Genomic DNA, 15,494 nt, shown 5'->3' on the forward strand with positions numbered 1-15,494 from the left:
CGCGCGGGTGGCGGCGGGGCGGGAGGGGGCGGGCCGGGGCCTGCCCGCTCGCACGGCGCTCCCTCAGGCGCGGGGCCGCGGCGCTGCATCCCCGGGGCCCGGCCTGGGGTTCATTCGGGCTCTACACCCGCAGGGGCTGCGGCGACCGTGCGCAGGTTAATCCGGGGCGGCCCCGGAGGGGTCCCGGGGGTGTGACAGGGCACGAGGGGCCGGCGGTGTCCTCCCGGTTCTCCCAGGGGGTGGTTTTAGCGCCGGCGGTCGTACCCAAATCTGAACCTTTAAAACAGGGGGAGGAGCGGACACCGCGGGGTCTTTAACTGGGACTTCATAGTCCAGCCTGTCACCTCCCTGATGAGCAGGCAGGTTGTGATAAGTGAGTGGTTTAAAATATGGTTCTGAAGGATCCAAGCGTCCATGCTCTACATTTTCAAGCAGAGCATGGACAGAGAGTCCTGACCCACTACAGAACAGTATGACAGGTCTGAGACCGTAACCACGTGTTCAGAGTGTGTTTAAATAACCACGGTTAGAATTCCTTAGTTTTACTGCCAAACTCCTAATTTTCCTATGTGTGGGCACAGTGTTTCCTAGTTCTTGAACTTTCCCTCTGTGTTGATGGGTCCTGAGTGTTCCTCTACCTGGAATGTTTGATCTCCAGAATTGATCAAAAATTGCTGCTTTCCTCTGTCGTCCCAAGTTTTATCTCTGGCAGTTCTTTGGTGGAGTTCCAGCTTTTTCTGACTTTGGTTTAACATGTTAAATATAGAGTATTTTTACTGGGGATATCACATATAAGAAATAAATTAAACCTACAAGGTGCAGGTACAAACCAGGTGGAAGATGGTTCTTCGTACACCTGTAGTTGAGCTGGAGAACTTTCTGTCACACGGTTTTGGGGGTGGGAAAGGCTCAAGAAGAGACTGTTTGGCTTTATGGAAGTTCTCCCATTAGGGATGAGCCAGGTAGGCATTCTCTGTGAGAAAGTCCTCAGCACAGGAAGGACATCAACGTCTTGGAGAGAGTCCAGAGCAGGCCACCAAGATGATTAGAGGGATGGAGCAGCTCTGCTGTGAGGAAAGGCTGGGAGAGTTGGGATTGTTCAGCCTGGAAAAGAGAAGGCTCCAGGGTGACCTAATTCTGGCATTCCAGTACTTGAAGAGCCCGACAAGAAAGATGGACTGGGACTGTTTACAAGGGCCTGCAGTGACAGGACAAGGGAGAATGGCTTCCCACTGACAGAGGGCAGGGTTAGATGGGATATCGGTAAGAAATCCTTCCCTGTGAGGGTGGGGAGGCCCTGGCACAGGTTGCCCAGAGAAGCTGTGGCTGCTCCATCCCTGGAAGCATCCAAGGCCAGGTTGGATGGGGTTTGGAGCAACCTGGTCTAGTGGAAGGTGTCCCTGCCCATGGCAGGGGGATGGAATGAGATGATCTTTAATGTCCCTTCCAACCCAAACCATCCTGTGATTCTGTGAAATTAAATCCAGACCCAGACAGGCATCTGGAGGACATGAGAGCACACAGAACATGTGTACTTGTGGTGGTTTCTGACTGTCAGCATTTGGCTGCCTGAGAGGTGACATAAAGGGACATTTAGTTGGGCCTGGTGTGGGAATTTCTACTTAGACTGGGTTGTTCAGTGTGCGTGTACAGGGATGGATCACAGAATCCCAGAGTGGTTTGGGTTGGAAGGGATGTTAAAACTCATCTTGTCCCACCCTGTGCCAAAGGCAGGGACACCTTCCACTAGACTGTGTTGCTCAGAGCCTGTTTTGAAGAGGTTTTTTGTGTTGTTTTTTAGAAGAATGATAGAACTGTAGAGTGGATGGATTGCTCTACCAGAACTAAGGTTTTGCAGTGCCTGAATACCATTATCAAGCCACAGAAAGTTTTACAAGCCCTGTTCCTTCCCATGCATATGCCTGAAGATTTAATTCTGTATAAAGGGAGCAGTTTTGGAGGTGGATTTCCGGCATTCTTGGGCTCTGGTCCCTCATTGGGAACTTCTTGATCCCTCTGTCACTTCATTGCTGGGTCTTCCCTGGTTTTCCTTTTTCAAAGGAAAAGGCCATAGAACTGAGGACAGTGTAAATCTTTCTGGGTGGAGGCACGATTCCTCATTTTATGAACACTTTTGTAAGGGTGAGAGAACATTTGTTTTTTCTCTCTAATCTGCAAGGATTGACCATTGAAACAATACTCTGCTTCAAAAGGGCGCAGTTTTAATTTATTCAATTAATTGGTGGGGAGGAAGAGTTTGAAAGCAGTTCATGAGAATGGATCTGCTTTCTTCATAAGGACTTTTGGGCTTACCCTACCTTCCTGATTAAAATAGAAATGTTTCGTGCAAATAGAAAATGTTGTGGGTTTAATTATACAAAGTAAATTTAAGGACAGGTTTTTACATCCTTTTGTTGTAGGTACTTAGTTGTATCTTTCATGTTCAAAAAAATGCTTATGAGCAGACCTGAATGGTGGGTAGGGCTTGAGGAGCAGCAAGGAACAAGCTCTGGTGTATGTTTTATTAAAAAAAACAACATGTGGTGGGTTGAAAACTAATGCCTATTGTATTAAAGAAAATTAAATCTTGAGGTGATCCTACTATTTCCTGAGGTTACATAGGGTTGTAATGAGGGATGGGAATATGTGAGTGTTCTCTAATTAGTTTGACAACGATGCTCTTTGTATTTCAGGGCAAATGACCCAGCTTTGTGAACTGATCAATAAAAGTGGAGAGCTGCTAGCAAAAAATCTTTCCCATCTGGATACAGTGCTCGGTGCCCTGGATGTGCAGGAACACTCATTAGGGGTTCTTGCTGTCTTGTAAGTGTTGCTTGCTTTTAATTAAATATCTTAATATTAAAACTCCAGGCAACGTGCTGAATTGTCAGCCAAATGTTTTTCTTTTGGACACAAATGTTTTCAATCTGCATTTTTTACAGTGGGTTGGTTTCCTTTGGTGGTGCACATTTTAGTAATGAAAATACCAAGGCAAATTTGTATTTTCAAAGGAAAAAAAACCTTTGAAGCATGTAAATGCCATTACTGTAAAATGGTAAGATATGGGGGGTCATTTTCCCTCAGGCTGTATTTCTTTCTCCCGTGTATGTTTTTATAAAACATAAATTTTTATAAAACATATATATTTTCTGCTGCTGTGGTTGGCCAGGTTGACCAGGGCTTGGAGCAGCCTGGTCTAGTGGAAGGTGTCCCTGCCCATGGCAGGAGGGTGGAACTGCACAATCTTTAAGGTCCCTTCCTGCTCAAACCATTCTTTGATTCTATTATAAGTGGTTTCCATATGTATTCAGCAAAAAGTTTTAAAATTAGCTTTTAAAACTTGATTTTCAGGGCATTAGTGTGTTGAACTGTAAACACGGAGCGAGACATTTTATTCCAGTGCAACATGGGGTTTATCACAGTTCCTGGGGGTTTGTCTCTGGACAGCACTGAGGCTCTTGCTGCTGTCTGTAGTTCATGATAATGCTTGAATTGCCCTGGGGGTGCTGAGGTGAGGCCCTGAAGTTCAAACTGGCTGTACCTGACTGCAAGTGAAGTATCTGCAGGTTCCACTATTATTTTAAAACTGTCTTTTAAGGGAAAGGTCAGAATTCTAGTATTTGTTCTATTACCCTTTTGAAACACAATACTGTAACACATGGAGATAATGCACTTGATGTTACAATTCACAAGCACCTTGTAAAAATGCATTATGCAAGGCTACAGTCCACAGGTGCTCAGGAACCACCAGAGATGGAGAGAAACTGGAACTGAAGGGAAAGGGCTCCTAACAAGAGAGAAACATCCAATAATTTAATAGTTGAGAACTCCTGAGCACCTTCAAGCAGGAGGTGGCTGCAGGATAGGCAGAAGTGTCCAGAGAAGTTGTGTGGCTGAGTATTAAAATTCATCAGTGTTTCTGTTATGATTTAACCATTGTATCAGGTAAAATGATCTTTGTTTGCCATAGTTCGTTCTAAATTGTAGTTTGCACTAAATTGAGAATTGGGGTGTGCATGGAAAAGTGTTTTCAAATGTTGTTGTGCAGCTCCTGGGGAAATCTTACACCAGCTGTCATAAACAGTTCAGATTTGTTTGCAAGCACCTACATGCAGAGACTTAGCAATGAAGATGAAGCTTTTTTATTAACCTCTAGACATTAAGTGCTAAACCTTTTGTTTCTGTGTTTCAGGTTTGTGAAGTTTTCTATGCCCAGCATCCCTGACTTCGAAACATTATTCTCACAGGTGCAGCTTTTTATCAGCACTTGTAATGGAGAACACATTAGATATGCAACAGACACTTGTAAGTTAAGTTTAATTTCAGACTTCATATAAATTTTTTGTTTTGATAGTTTGGTGTTACTGATTTTTCACCGTGGTGTTTTGTTTGTTTGTTTTTTACTGTATTTAGTTGCTGGCCTGTGCCACCAGTTAACAAATGCCCTTGTGGAGAGAAAACAGGTGAGCAAGTATCATCTGCTACAAATAAACTACTACATATCTAAGGCTTAAAGGGGATGTTACCACTCTCCTACTCCCTAAAGACTTGGCACTAACTTCACATTAAGTATTTCTGTGCAGCTACTTAGTTGTTCAGTCTACTGAGAGGTAACGAACAAACTCAAGATTTTAAGATTTCTTTAAGGAAAACAGAAGGAAGATAAATATTTTGGGAGGAGAGTCACTTAAAAGCATGCCCTGTCACACAAACTATTAAATCTGTAGTACCAAGAGTGTTCTTCAGGTGATGTGTGCATGAGTAGGAGAGAGCTGCAAAAATTATTAGCACTGGTGAGTCAGTGATACTGGGTTCAGTGTTTTTCTCACTGGTGTTATGTAATGATCTTAATGAGATGCCTTAAAATGTACAGGAAACTTGATTAAGAAATATTTGACCAGTGGTTTTGTTGCTAAGATACTGACTTTTTCAGGCCACTTTAGTGAAATCTGGCCAGAGATAGAAGCAGAGATCAAGAATTCTATTTATTGAGAGACTGCAGTATCCTACAAAAAGGGAACCTCAAATAAACTACTACCTAATGGAACCTGTCAATTAGTGTTATTTTTCATTTGTAAGTGTCAACATAAGATCCAATGTGCTGCCATCTATGAGAAATTATCTGAAAGAGATGTAATTTCTGACAGCCCCTGCGAGGAATTAGCATTCTCAGACAAGCCATAGACAAGATGCAGATGAACACAAACCAGCTGACCTCAATACACGCAGATCTCTGCCAGGTAAGGGGAGCTTAAGGGCTTTTTGTGGCAGTAAAAGCTTATAAAATACCTATAACCCTTCGAGAAAATGCATGCTCACATATTGCAATGTAAAAATGGCTTTTCAACTCTTTTCAGTTTTATTTCCAGTAGTAAATAATGTGATATACTGAAATAAAGTCCAAATCTGATATACAGAATAATTATTAATTTTAAATGTTCAGTGCATATCCCCAGATCTTTGGTTTTGTTGATGACTTCTGAAAGTGCTTTGACATCCCTTCTTTGTGGGCCAAAAGTCACCCACAGCTTATTTTAGGAATATCAGTGTAATATCCAGCTACTGTCTGCTCAGCTCTGACAAAAGACATGTTTGTCTCAATGTCTTTGGCCTGGATTTGCACTCCTGTCTCGTTCTTGGCTCCTGGGAGTTGGGGTTGGACGGGAATGTTTAGAGCAATATTTAGTGCTGCCAGCACAGTAGTTTGGCAGGCCTGGAGTTTCAAGCAGCTTTGTCAAAGTTTAATTTCTTTAGGAGTCAGATAATTCATAACAGTTCATAATCTGTGTTAAGGGGTTTCAACCATGATACAATGAATAAACTGTGTTACAGCACTACTGACACACTCTGTTTTTTCACCTGTGGAGAAGCGATATTTAGTAAACAGTACTGATTAATTTAGTTTCAACTTCTTCCTCGTGGAAATTTGAATGGAAATGGCTAATTTATGAAAACTTGATTTATTTTCTTGTAGCTCTGTTTGTTAGCAAAATGCTTTAAACCTGCCCTCCCGTATCTAGATGTGGACATGATGGATATTTGTAAAGAGAATGGGGCATATGATGCGAAGCACTTTTTATGCTACTACTACTATGGTGGGATGATATACACTGGGCTAAAGAACTTTGAAAGAGCACTCTACTTTTATGAACAGGTAACTCCAAATGAAGTGGTAAGTCTGGAGTGTGATCAGTGGAAAGGCAAAAGTAGATGTGTAATAGTGCTGAGAGAACACAGCACCTCTCAATTGTCACAAGCAAACTGCCTTTAGAGGTGTTTTCCTTTAAGAAGGCCTCTTACAGCCTTATTGCACCATGAAGCTGTGCAGCTCAAAGGGTGATGTTAAATTTATCTCACTATAAATATTTTTCAGCTGCGCGCTTAGAACTGCAGCGCAGAAACAGGTCACAGGCTGACACACAATTTTGTGTTTGCTTAAAAAATAGTCCAGGTTTTGCTAAGGCCTTTGCTAATTTTATTTGATTTTTACGCTTCTTCCAGGCTATTACAGTATTTTCTGATTTTTTTTCTTTTCTTTCCCTCAGAAAATAAAACTTTGTGTATGGGGAAAGTGCTGTAAATGTGCAAAATAAGCTGGTGCAGCATTTTTCTTTTCTGTAAACAAGGGTCAGCTCTTGAGAAGTTTCAGTATCATAGCAAACTAAAATCCCCTTTCCCTATTCTACAGACCTCTTTCATACCTAAATATGAGATCTGATGATGTAATAGCTTTATAAAACTTCTTTAGGTATTGGTGTAAATCCAGGTTCCATGGGAACTGTTTAATCATTCCTGGTTAACAAGTAGCTACAGGTGATTTCTGGTACAACTTTAGATATATACCAAGGAAAGAAGTTTTGATTCAATCTGGACAGGATTATTTTAAGGTAGGCATCACTATAACGTGATATGTTTTGAGTAGCTTGTATAAAATTTCCGTCTTTTTTTGGGTATTTTTGGATAATTAATTTTGACAGAAGTTAGTTAAGCTTCAATGCTCAAAGGAGAATTTCATATGTCATTGTGTCCTTTCTGCATGCAGGTTGAAACTGAGATTTTTATTAATGCAGTAGCTAGCAGGATCTACCAGTAAGTATACTTAATTTCTGTTCTGTTTCTTTCTTTCTTGCTTAGGCAATAACTACTCCAGCCATGGCAGTCAGTCATATTATGTTGGAATCGTATAAAAAGTATATCCTAGTTTCTTTGATACTACTTGGCAAAGTTCAGCAGCTACCAAAATACACTTCCCAGATAGTTGGTAGATTCATTAAGGTAAGTCTTGCGAATACAGCTAAATAGTAGAACAACAAATCTGAATTTGTAAATGATTTTTTTTTCTACCCTCGTTTGATGGTGCTGTTTAACATTGGAGATCATGAGAAATAATTCATAGTCTGCCGGAGTACAACCCCATGCTGCCTTTCCAGTATGCAGTAGGTAAAGATTGTTTGGCAATTTCTGCATCTGTTACAAGCAAACTGTGTTGTTCTGGCACCGGAACAAGTTGTCCCGGGAAATTGTGGCTGCCCCATCCCTGGAAGTGTCCAAGGCCAGGTTGGACAGGGCTTGGAGCAACCTGGGCTAGTGGAAGGTGTCCCTGCCCATGGCAGGGGTTGGAACTCAATGACCTTTAAGGTCCCTTCCAACCCAAACCATTCCATGATTCTGTGGTATTGGTGATACGGGTTTTTAAATTTAAATTTGGAAAAACTTCAGGGTTGAGTAGTACTCACCAATATTCTCTTCACTGCTACTGCACATCCCTTTATAGCTTTTTATGTTAGAATTTTAGAAATACTCAGATTTCACCTGGCTTTCAAGATTCAGTGTCCTTGGGAAAATATTCAACCTGTACTTCATCTAATTGAAGTACAAAATGCTAAACAGTTTATTCCCAAACTCCAGCTTTTTAGAGAATAAAAGCCTCTGAAAAAGCTGCAAGTTTGGAGTCTGCAGGTATTCAGAGAAGGAGGTGTAGGGTGGGAGACAAAACTGCTAGTGAGAGAGTTCTTATCCTATGTAAATAGCACACAGTTAATTAGTTCTTATTTAACACTGAGTTTGCTGATTTGTGACCAGAATTCTGGGGAGTTCCACAAATCTTCTAACTTCAGATACTAATAAGCAAGCTCAAACCATTTTAAGGTGATTTAGGTGAACTAGTTTGACCCAGAGTGTCTGTTTTCCATGCTGTGACACATCGTGGTCAAGGATGAGTGTCTTAGAGGGCAAAGCAAACCTAATGGGTGGGCAGTGACTATGCAATATCCTACTCACCTCAAACTCAGCTTTCTTCTTGTGCTGGTCAGCTCAGGGAGTTTTTTTTCAGACTGCTGAAAGTAAAACTGTCACACAGAGTCCTTGAATGACGTTTATTAAATCTTATACTGCAGTAATAAAGATTTAGTGTGTGAGGATCTGTCATTGCCATAAAGCCACGTATGGGCATCATGTATTTTTTATGAGAAATGCTCGAGCTACTTAAATTTACTTCTCTGCCTGCATGGCTTCTAATGTTAAAGCTCTGAACAGGTTTTGTGATGCTGGGTGAACACTGTGTTCTTTAAGAAGGCTTCTCATTTTTCTAATTGCAGCCTCTTAGCAATGCTTACCACGAATTAGCGCAAGTTTATTCAACCAATAAACCCTCGGAGCTTCGAAATCTGGTGAACAAACACAGTGAAACATTCACAAGGGATAACAATATGGGGCTGGTTAAGCAATGCTTGTCATCTCTCTACAAAAAGAATATTCAGAGGCTAACCAAGGTAAGAGATTGTGAGGGGTTTTCCTCTAAGAGTGTATCTCTGAAATATATTCCATTTAGAGCAAAATGATGACGTAGTAACGTGGCAGAGAAATTACTAAGACTGAGGTTTGTGTCTGAAGCAAATGAGACTAAAATGCTTTATATAGAAAAGCAATTTAGTTGGCTGCTTATGCATTATTTAAAAGGTGATTCAGTCTATCTGTCAGAGGCATTTGCCCACGAGGTTTCCATACATAACCAAAAAAAGTGAGCAGTGTAACCCAGTGACCTTCATCTCTATTCACAGAATGGTAAAGCTGGACTTTACAGGCTACTTCATTAGAGAAGAGTGAGTGAATAGGACAGATTTTGGAAGTGTCTGAAATAAAAGGAGAAAACAGAAGCAGTGGAGTGATGTGTTCTTTCACCTGAAAGATTGGATTAATCCAAACCTCAGAAGGAAAGCAATATAGGCATGTCTTGAAGGAAATTCAAGGGATGGACAGTCACCTTTTCCATGTGAAAAGGAGAGGGGTGGGGTCAGGACTGCGCAGGGTAAAAAGGAATTGCAGAAATGGGTAATGACCCCATAAGTGCACAGTGTAACAAATTATTGCCTTTGGAGGAAGAGCTGGCTCATGGTCCCTTAATAAGTAATAACTACATGTTACACTTGTTTCTTCCCATCAGACTTTCAAAATAAGATTACTTAGGCTACAAAGGATTGACAGGGAAAATTCTTAAATCTGGTTGTAACAATTTGATACTTTGTGAATTTCAGACGTTTTTAACATTGTCATTACAAGACATGGCAAGTCGAGTGCAGCTGTCGGGGCCCCAAGAAGCAGAAAAATACGTCCTCCACATGGTAAGACCTATGACTTGCCTAAACTGTGCTAAAATTAGTGTTTGGGTTGGCAGTACATGGTCTGAGTTGTCCTTTTTCAGGGTGGAGGAAATGCTGTCAGTCTGCTGTGGTGTTTAGACTGTTCTCAAAATATCTAAAAAGCTGATGTCCACCTAATGCGTGAATTATGTGTCTTTGGGAAGCTGTTAAAAAGTAAAAGCAACCAAGTTAAAGATGATTCCACAAGGAATGTGTGTGTTATAGTTACCTGAAATTCGGTTCCTGGTGATAACTTACATTAAATCCTCTCTCATTTCAGATAGAAGATGGTGAAATCTTTGCAAGTATTAATCAGAAAGATGGTATGGTCTGTTTCCATGATAATCCTGAAAAATATAACAATCCAGCTATGCTTCATAACATTGATCAGGAGGTAAATCTTTAACTGCTTTTGGAATACTGACCAAAGAGCCTTAGTCTGTAAACAGAGAAACCAGTGTAGGTAACTATAGATGTAGAGATTGAGGACTGTGAATCATTATTTGACTATTTCACAGTACCAGTATTTAAAGGTTTTACATTCATAGTTACTGTCAGTATATTCTCTGTTGTGTCCTGCACAGCTTGAGCTGTTTCAGGAGAATGGCTGCTTGCTGTTGGTGATGTGAAGATCCTTGAATTGAATGGATTAGAAAGATTGTTTTTAGAGTTTTAGACTTCAGGCATCCCTTCCACTGGCTGTCAATAACCTGCCTGTGGGTGACCCTCAAGGGACTGTCTATCAGTGGCCTTAAAAAGGATGAAGACATGGATCAAATTAAGGGATTAAAAAGGGTCTGACACTTTTGTTTGGGAGATGAGGGATGAGAATATTTTGACATGGAACTTTAGCAATGGCAGAAGTTACTGGTTCTACGTGGCACAGCCATGAAATGTCTTGAAGATCATGTCCAGACTGGACAAAATAATCAACTTAATGTATATTTTTAAGATGCTGAAATGTATAGAGCTTGATGAACGACTGAAAGCCATGGATCAAGAGATCACTGTGAACCCTCAGTTTGTGCAGAAGGTAATTGATTTTGATGTCTTGTAAGAGTATGTGAGAGATTCATTCAGTGCAGTGAGTATGTTCTACTGAATGTTGTTATTTACATTGTTAATATTTCATATTATTAATAATAATATGGGCATAAACATCATGAACTACCATAAAGATACTTATGATTTTTGAAGGGATTTTGCCCTAATTAATCCTGCAGGGTTTTCAATCAGAAAGGAAGTGCATGTTATTTTCATATGCACCTTATTTTCCTACCTGTTAACTTCAAAGAACTGTCATTCTCAAACCTTCAGGCCTGTTTCTGAACAGAACTAACTCTCTCCCTTTCAGAGTATGGGCTCTCAAGAAGATGACTCAGGGACCAAACCATCCAGTTATTCTTGAAATTAATGTTGCTCACCACTCCGCTTTCAAGTAAAAGCTTACGAAAGAATCACGCCTGGAATAGGGCATTGAGGAGTTCCACGAAGAGAGCAGAGAGAACTGAGCTTTGCTTTTCACCTGGACATTAAGAAAATAAAAGAACACCCTCTCAGTACTGTATAATATCAGAAATATTCTCTGCAAAGAAAAGGAAATCTCAAAAGAAACTTAAAAGTCTGTTGTGGATTTATTTATCTTCAGATTAACATCGTTAATGCATTAAATAATCTACCTTTTGTTTTAAAGGGTTTGAATGTTGCTGTGTTTCTGTAGCAGTCCTCTTCTGCAAAAAAAAAAAGTGTTATTCAGGGAAGAATACAAACTAGTGTTGGTTCACTTACAAGATAATTACTGGTTCATTATTCTGTATTTAAAGTTGGCTCAAAGTGCAGATTTATATGTGTGGTGGGGGCAGAGGGGTGGAGTTTAAGCAAATCATAATGTAGAGAATTTGCATATGGCCGATGTAGCTGGTGCTGTCTGTTAAATGAGGAAATAAGAACTGTTCTTCCCAAAAGGATGAGGATATCGGCGAGTCCTTGCAAGGAATTTGCTGCAAAGCAGAAATCACTATAGGGAAACGAGACATGACAGCAGTTTATGATTTTAAGTTTCTGGTACAAAATATTTGCTAATATTATTTGCTCTTAGATGAAACTTATTAGACCTGAACAAAAGGATATTTGGAAGATGTTGGTGTTCTGGAGGATTCTAGATAGGAAGTTGTTTACACTGAAAGGAATTTAAATGTTTGTTCCTATACAACTGCCATGAAGGTATTCAAGAGGCTTTTCTGTGGTGGAAACCAGTATTTCTACATGGAACATAAATAGAATTCTAAACAGCTCTCAAAATGCAGGATTTTATTCTGAGATAATATGCTGGAATGGTACCTGCTTTTTAATTCACTATTTTAAACCGTAAAACTTTGTTGTTGGATTCTTTAAAGTGCTTCACCCCTTAAATCAAGGGGCTGTTTAATTTTCTGTAGTTCTCATGTATCTGAAGATTCTCACTGTTCAAACACCTTCCTGTCAGTGCAATTCTCCTGCTGTCAGACAGAAATAAACCTGTCATCAAGTCAGAATTCGAGAAGCTCAGCAGCCTCTGCTTCCTGCTGAAACACCTGACTAGGAGCTGCTTGGCACTGCTAACCTGGCAGCTTGTTTTCAGGAGCCCAAGTGGGAGCTGAGCATTTCTGGCTCTTGCTGTGTGAAGTTTGTTTGTATTGAGGTCACCCGTGGCTGAAAATATCCCATTTGTGCTTCCAGTGCTGATACAGAAGTGTTGGGGCTTTCACCCCAAACTGGTGTCTCAATTCTAGCAGAACCTCTGTGACAGTGGGTGAAAGGAGGTGTCCCAGGCTGTTTTGATGGTGCATGGTGTTTTTGAAAGTACAAAATAGCAATTTAGTATCAAACACAGTGTAGGTCTGTGGTGTTAGCAGCTCACCACTGAGCACTTGTGCTTCCTGCTGTAGAGGCTTCCGTGGAGGCAACTTTTACACCTGATCCTAAAGCAAAATCTTGGGTTTATTCATAACTTGCCTTACCAGTCTTGTAACTAAAGAGATTTATGATTTTTGAAGGTTTTTTTTTCCTAATTAATCCTGCAGTGATTTCAGTGCTGAACATACACCATTTTCCTCTCTGTTCCCGTGGAAGTCTTAAATGAGTGGATTAGTGATGCTGTGGGCTCGAGCACTGAGTGGGGTGGTTGTTACAACCACTGTGGCACTCACAGAAAGAACTGCAAACAACTGACCCCAAACCCCACCCATCCAGAAACGTGCCTGGCTCGCCTCTCCTTGTCAAGGGCACACTTGCCAGGGGAGAATGTATTCAGGATGGTGTCATGGAGTTGGAGAAAAACCACAAATGTCCATTTTTACCCCACTAGTTCCTATTAGTGAGCGTGGATTTACCTGCTGAGAGCTGCAGGATGGCTTTCCAGCTGTGGAATTGGAAGCAAACTAATATATGCAGCTGGCAAATAGCTGCTACATTTTTCTCTTCTTTTTTCTTGCCTACAGTAGATAAAATAAATCCATGCTCACATCAAAAGGATGGCAGAAAGCTGTGTAATAGTTTCAAGCGATTCAAGTTATATATCTGATTTTTAAGAGGGCAAATGCTTTTAAAGTTAGAAAACTGCTGAGATTCCTTTTCTGACATGGGTAGTTGTGCTGTTAATCTCTGATTTCTGTTAAAAATTCTGAGTCAGGTCCCATCTGTAGAATCAGTAGATAAAACATTCACCTAAAGTGCTTCAGGGAAGGGCTTTTAAGTTCTACTTTGATAAACACACATGGTCTGGCATCTGCATGTCTTGAGATACTGCTGAAATTAAGTCAGATTTTTAGTGAAGCAGCTCCTTCAAATCTTGGAACTAATTGCATGGGCTGGTCAGCTGAGACGCTTTGAGAGCACTTGAGCTTTCTGGTTTTAATTTGTATTTACTGCAGGGAAGAACTTTTGCTCAAATCTAAGAACAGCGTGTGCTGTGCTGCTCTGAACTTGGACTCTCAGAGGTCCTGTGGCTGGTTTTTCCCATCCTGCATGGCCACATTTTAGGCATCAGCCACGGAACACTTGAGTGCACGCTTTGATGTCTGAGTCCAATTTTGATGCGTCTTAATTAGCACAGACACGAAGGGTGGTTCTGAAGGCAGTGTTAGACATGCAACTACCATTCGTAGCCACAGGAGGGGTCTCTAGGCCAGCTCCTGTTAGACTTTTAAATGTTTCTAAGAAGAAACGGTTCGAAGCTGTTTGTGTACAACCCCCCTCCTGTTTTTGTGCCACCGAGGAGCCCCAGTTCGTGACCTCCACTGACACCCACAGCGCTGCCATCGCGCCACTGTGTAACTCCAGCTGCCTCCTCCCCAACTTCCCTTCTGTGTCCCGCAGCACAGCCGGTGTTTGTGTTGTCATAGGCGATCTGTATAACCTAGGAAATGTTCTCTTGTGTGGCCACAATGGCCCAGGAGGTTAGTCCTGAGAAGTTGTTTAAATGTGCTATTGGAAAATAAAGATAACAAACGAGTCATTCTTAGTTTGTCTTAAATGAGATTGTAGGTCTTCTGTGTTTGGGTTTTCCTTAGATTTCGGGGGGCCTCTTGTTCCTGTTGCTTCTCAGGATGCGACTCTGGGTGACGGGTGGGAGGCTGCTGGTTGCTGTGTGTGACTGTGTCCTCTGCTCAGGAGCTGTTCCAGCTCTGCTCTGGGCATCTCTGAGCTCTCCTGAGTAAGAACTGTATTTGTGTGTCTTCCTTAGGAAGTGCTGCTGCAGGTCCGTGTCTGAGATGGGATTTTGGATGGAACACTTCTATTGTCTCAGAGCAACCTGGTCTAGTGGAAGGTGTCTCTGCCCACAGCAGGGGGTTGGAACGGGATGGTCCTTAAGGTCCCTTCCAACCCAAACCATTTTGGGATTCATATCTGAGCTCTGTGTTTCCATAATAATCCATCTCGCTGACCATCTCTGTGTTGTTTTCATCAGACATAATGATTAGTCTGTGTGTGACTGCTTGGATCCAGATGTGTGTATTGTAGTGGTGTCAGCAACAGCTGCACTTTTTTGGATTTGAGTACAAGTTTTACTCAGTTAAATGATCTATGCTGTTATCTTGTTGAAAACAACTACTTTTGTTTTGATTGGGTTATTTAAAACTCTGTAAGGGGCAGGGGGGAATCCAGAGCTTTTATTAATTTGAAGCCTGAAAAGATTCATAGTTCACATGGAATTTGGTTTATTTTACATCATAGATTGCTAGAGCAAAATAATTCTCTAATATTTAAACTTGATACCCTGAAGAGAAACTGGAGTAGTTTAATGGAGTGAAGGGTCTGTAGTGAAGAACCTCAACAACTTAAATTGGGCTCCCTGCCCTTCCTGGGTAAACACCTCGATAGAGCTGCTTTATAAACTGGGAGAAGGCAATGCGTTAAAGTCTTCATCAGCCCTAATCTTAAATTCTAAGCAGTTTAAGGAATTAAAACACACGGTGCTGCCAGCGTGCCGAGCCTCTGCTGAAGTCACGCCCGGGCTGCGGAGAGCACGGCACCGCCCTAGGAGATACAGAGGGGGAAAGGGGCTGTGCGGCAGCCGGTGGCGAAGCTCGTGAGCCCGGTACCCACAATTCCCGACCCCGCCGCGTGCCCCCGGTCCCAGTCCCTGTCCCGGCTCCTTCAGGGGCTCCGCCCGGGGCCCCTCCCGGAACCCGCCGGTCACGTGACCCGCCGCGGGGCTCGCACCACTCCGCGGGGGGAGTGCGGTTCGCTCTCGGTGCCGCACCGGCGGGTCGCAGGCGGCGGCTCGTCTCCTCTCGTCTTCTCGGTGATCGGACACTGCTGTCCGCGCTCTGCGCTCTGATAGCGGGGCAAGGGGGCAGCGCGGGAGGGAAGGAG

The 15,494-nt window shown here is 42.0% G+C and overlaps 1 protein-coding gene across 2 annotated transcripts; it reads left to right on the forward strand.

Moving 5' to 3' along the window:
* Positions 1–2,682: 2,682 nt before the first annotated feature.
* COPS3 (COP9 signalosome subunit 3) lies at positions 2,683–14,131 on the forward strand. 2 transcript variants are annotated; one of them, XM_027683958.1, is made up of 11 exons: positions 2,683–2,823; positions 4,193–4,305; positions 4,414–4,463; positions 5,148–5,240; positions 5,975–6,154; positions 7,135–7,275; positions 8,598–8,771; positions 9,534–9,620; positions 9,919–10,032; positions 10,591–10,671; positions 10,993–14,131. In XM_027683958.1, exons 1-11 carry the CDS (start codon positions 2,699–2,701, stop codon positions 11,044–11,046), a joined length of 1,212 nt encoding a protein of 403 aa, XP_027539759.1. In that variant the 5' UTR covers positions 2,683–2,698; the 3' UTR covers positions 11,047–14,131. The 2 variants fall into 2 exon arrangements, with proteins under 2 accessions (XP_027539759.1, XP_027539758.1); XM_027683957.1 differs by having other exon boundaries at positions 2,692–2,823; positions 5,080–5,240.
* The last annotated feature ends 1,363 nt before the right edge of the window (positions 14,132–15,494 follow it).

The sequence above is a fragment of the Neopelma chrysocephalum genome, unplaced genomic scaffold (genome assembly GCF_003984885.1).
Source record: "Neopelma chrysocephalum unplaced genomic scaffold, ASM398488v2 Primary Assembly neopelma1_65, whole genome shotgun sequence".
NCBI lineage: Eukaryota > Metazoa > Chordata > Aves > Passeriformes > Pipridae > Neopelma > Neopelma chrysocephalum.

Excerpts from the sequence above, each read along its gene's own strand:
- COPS3 (XM_027683958.1), top strand. The coding sequence starts at position 2,699 with ATGACCCAGCTTTGTGAACTGATCAATAAAAGTGGAGAGCTGCTAGCA. Across the intron at positions 2,824-4,192 it reads TTAGGGGTTCTTGCTGTCTT|GTTTGTGAAGTTTTCTATGC; the intron begins GTAAGTGTTGCT and ends TCTGTGTTTCAG. Across the intron at positions 5,241-5,974 it reads TACACGCAGATCTCTGCCAG|CTCTGTTTGTTAGCAAAATG; the intron begins GTAAGGGGAGCT and ends ATTTTCTTGTAG.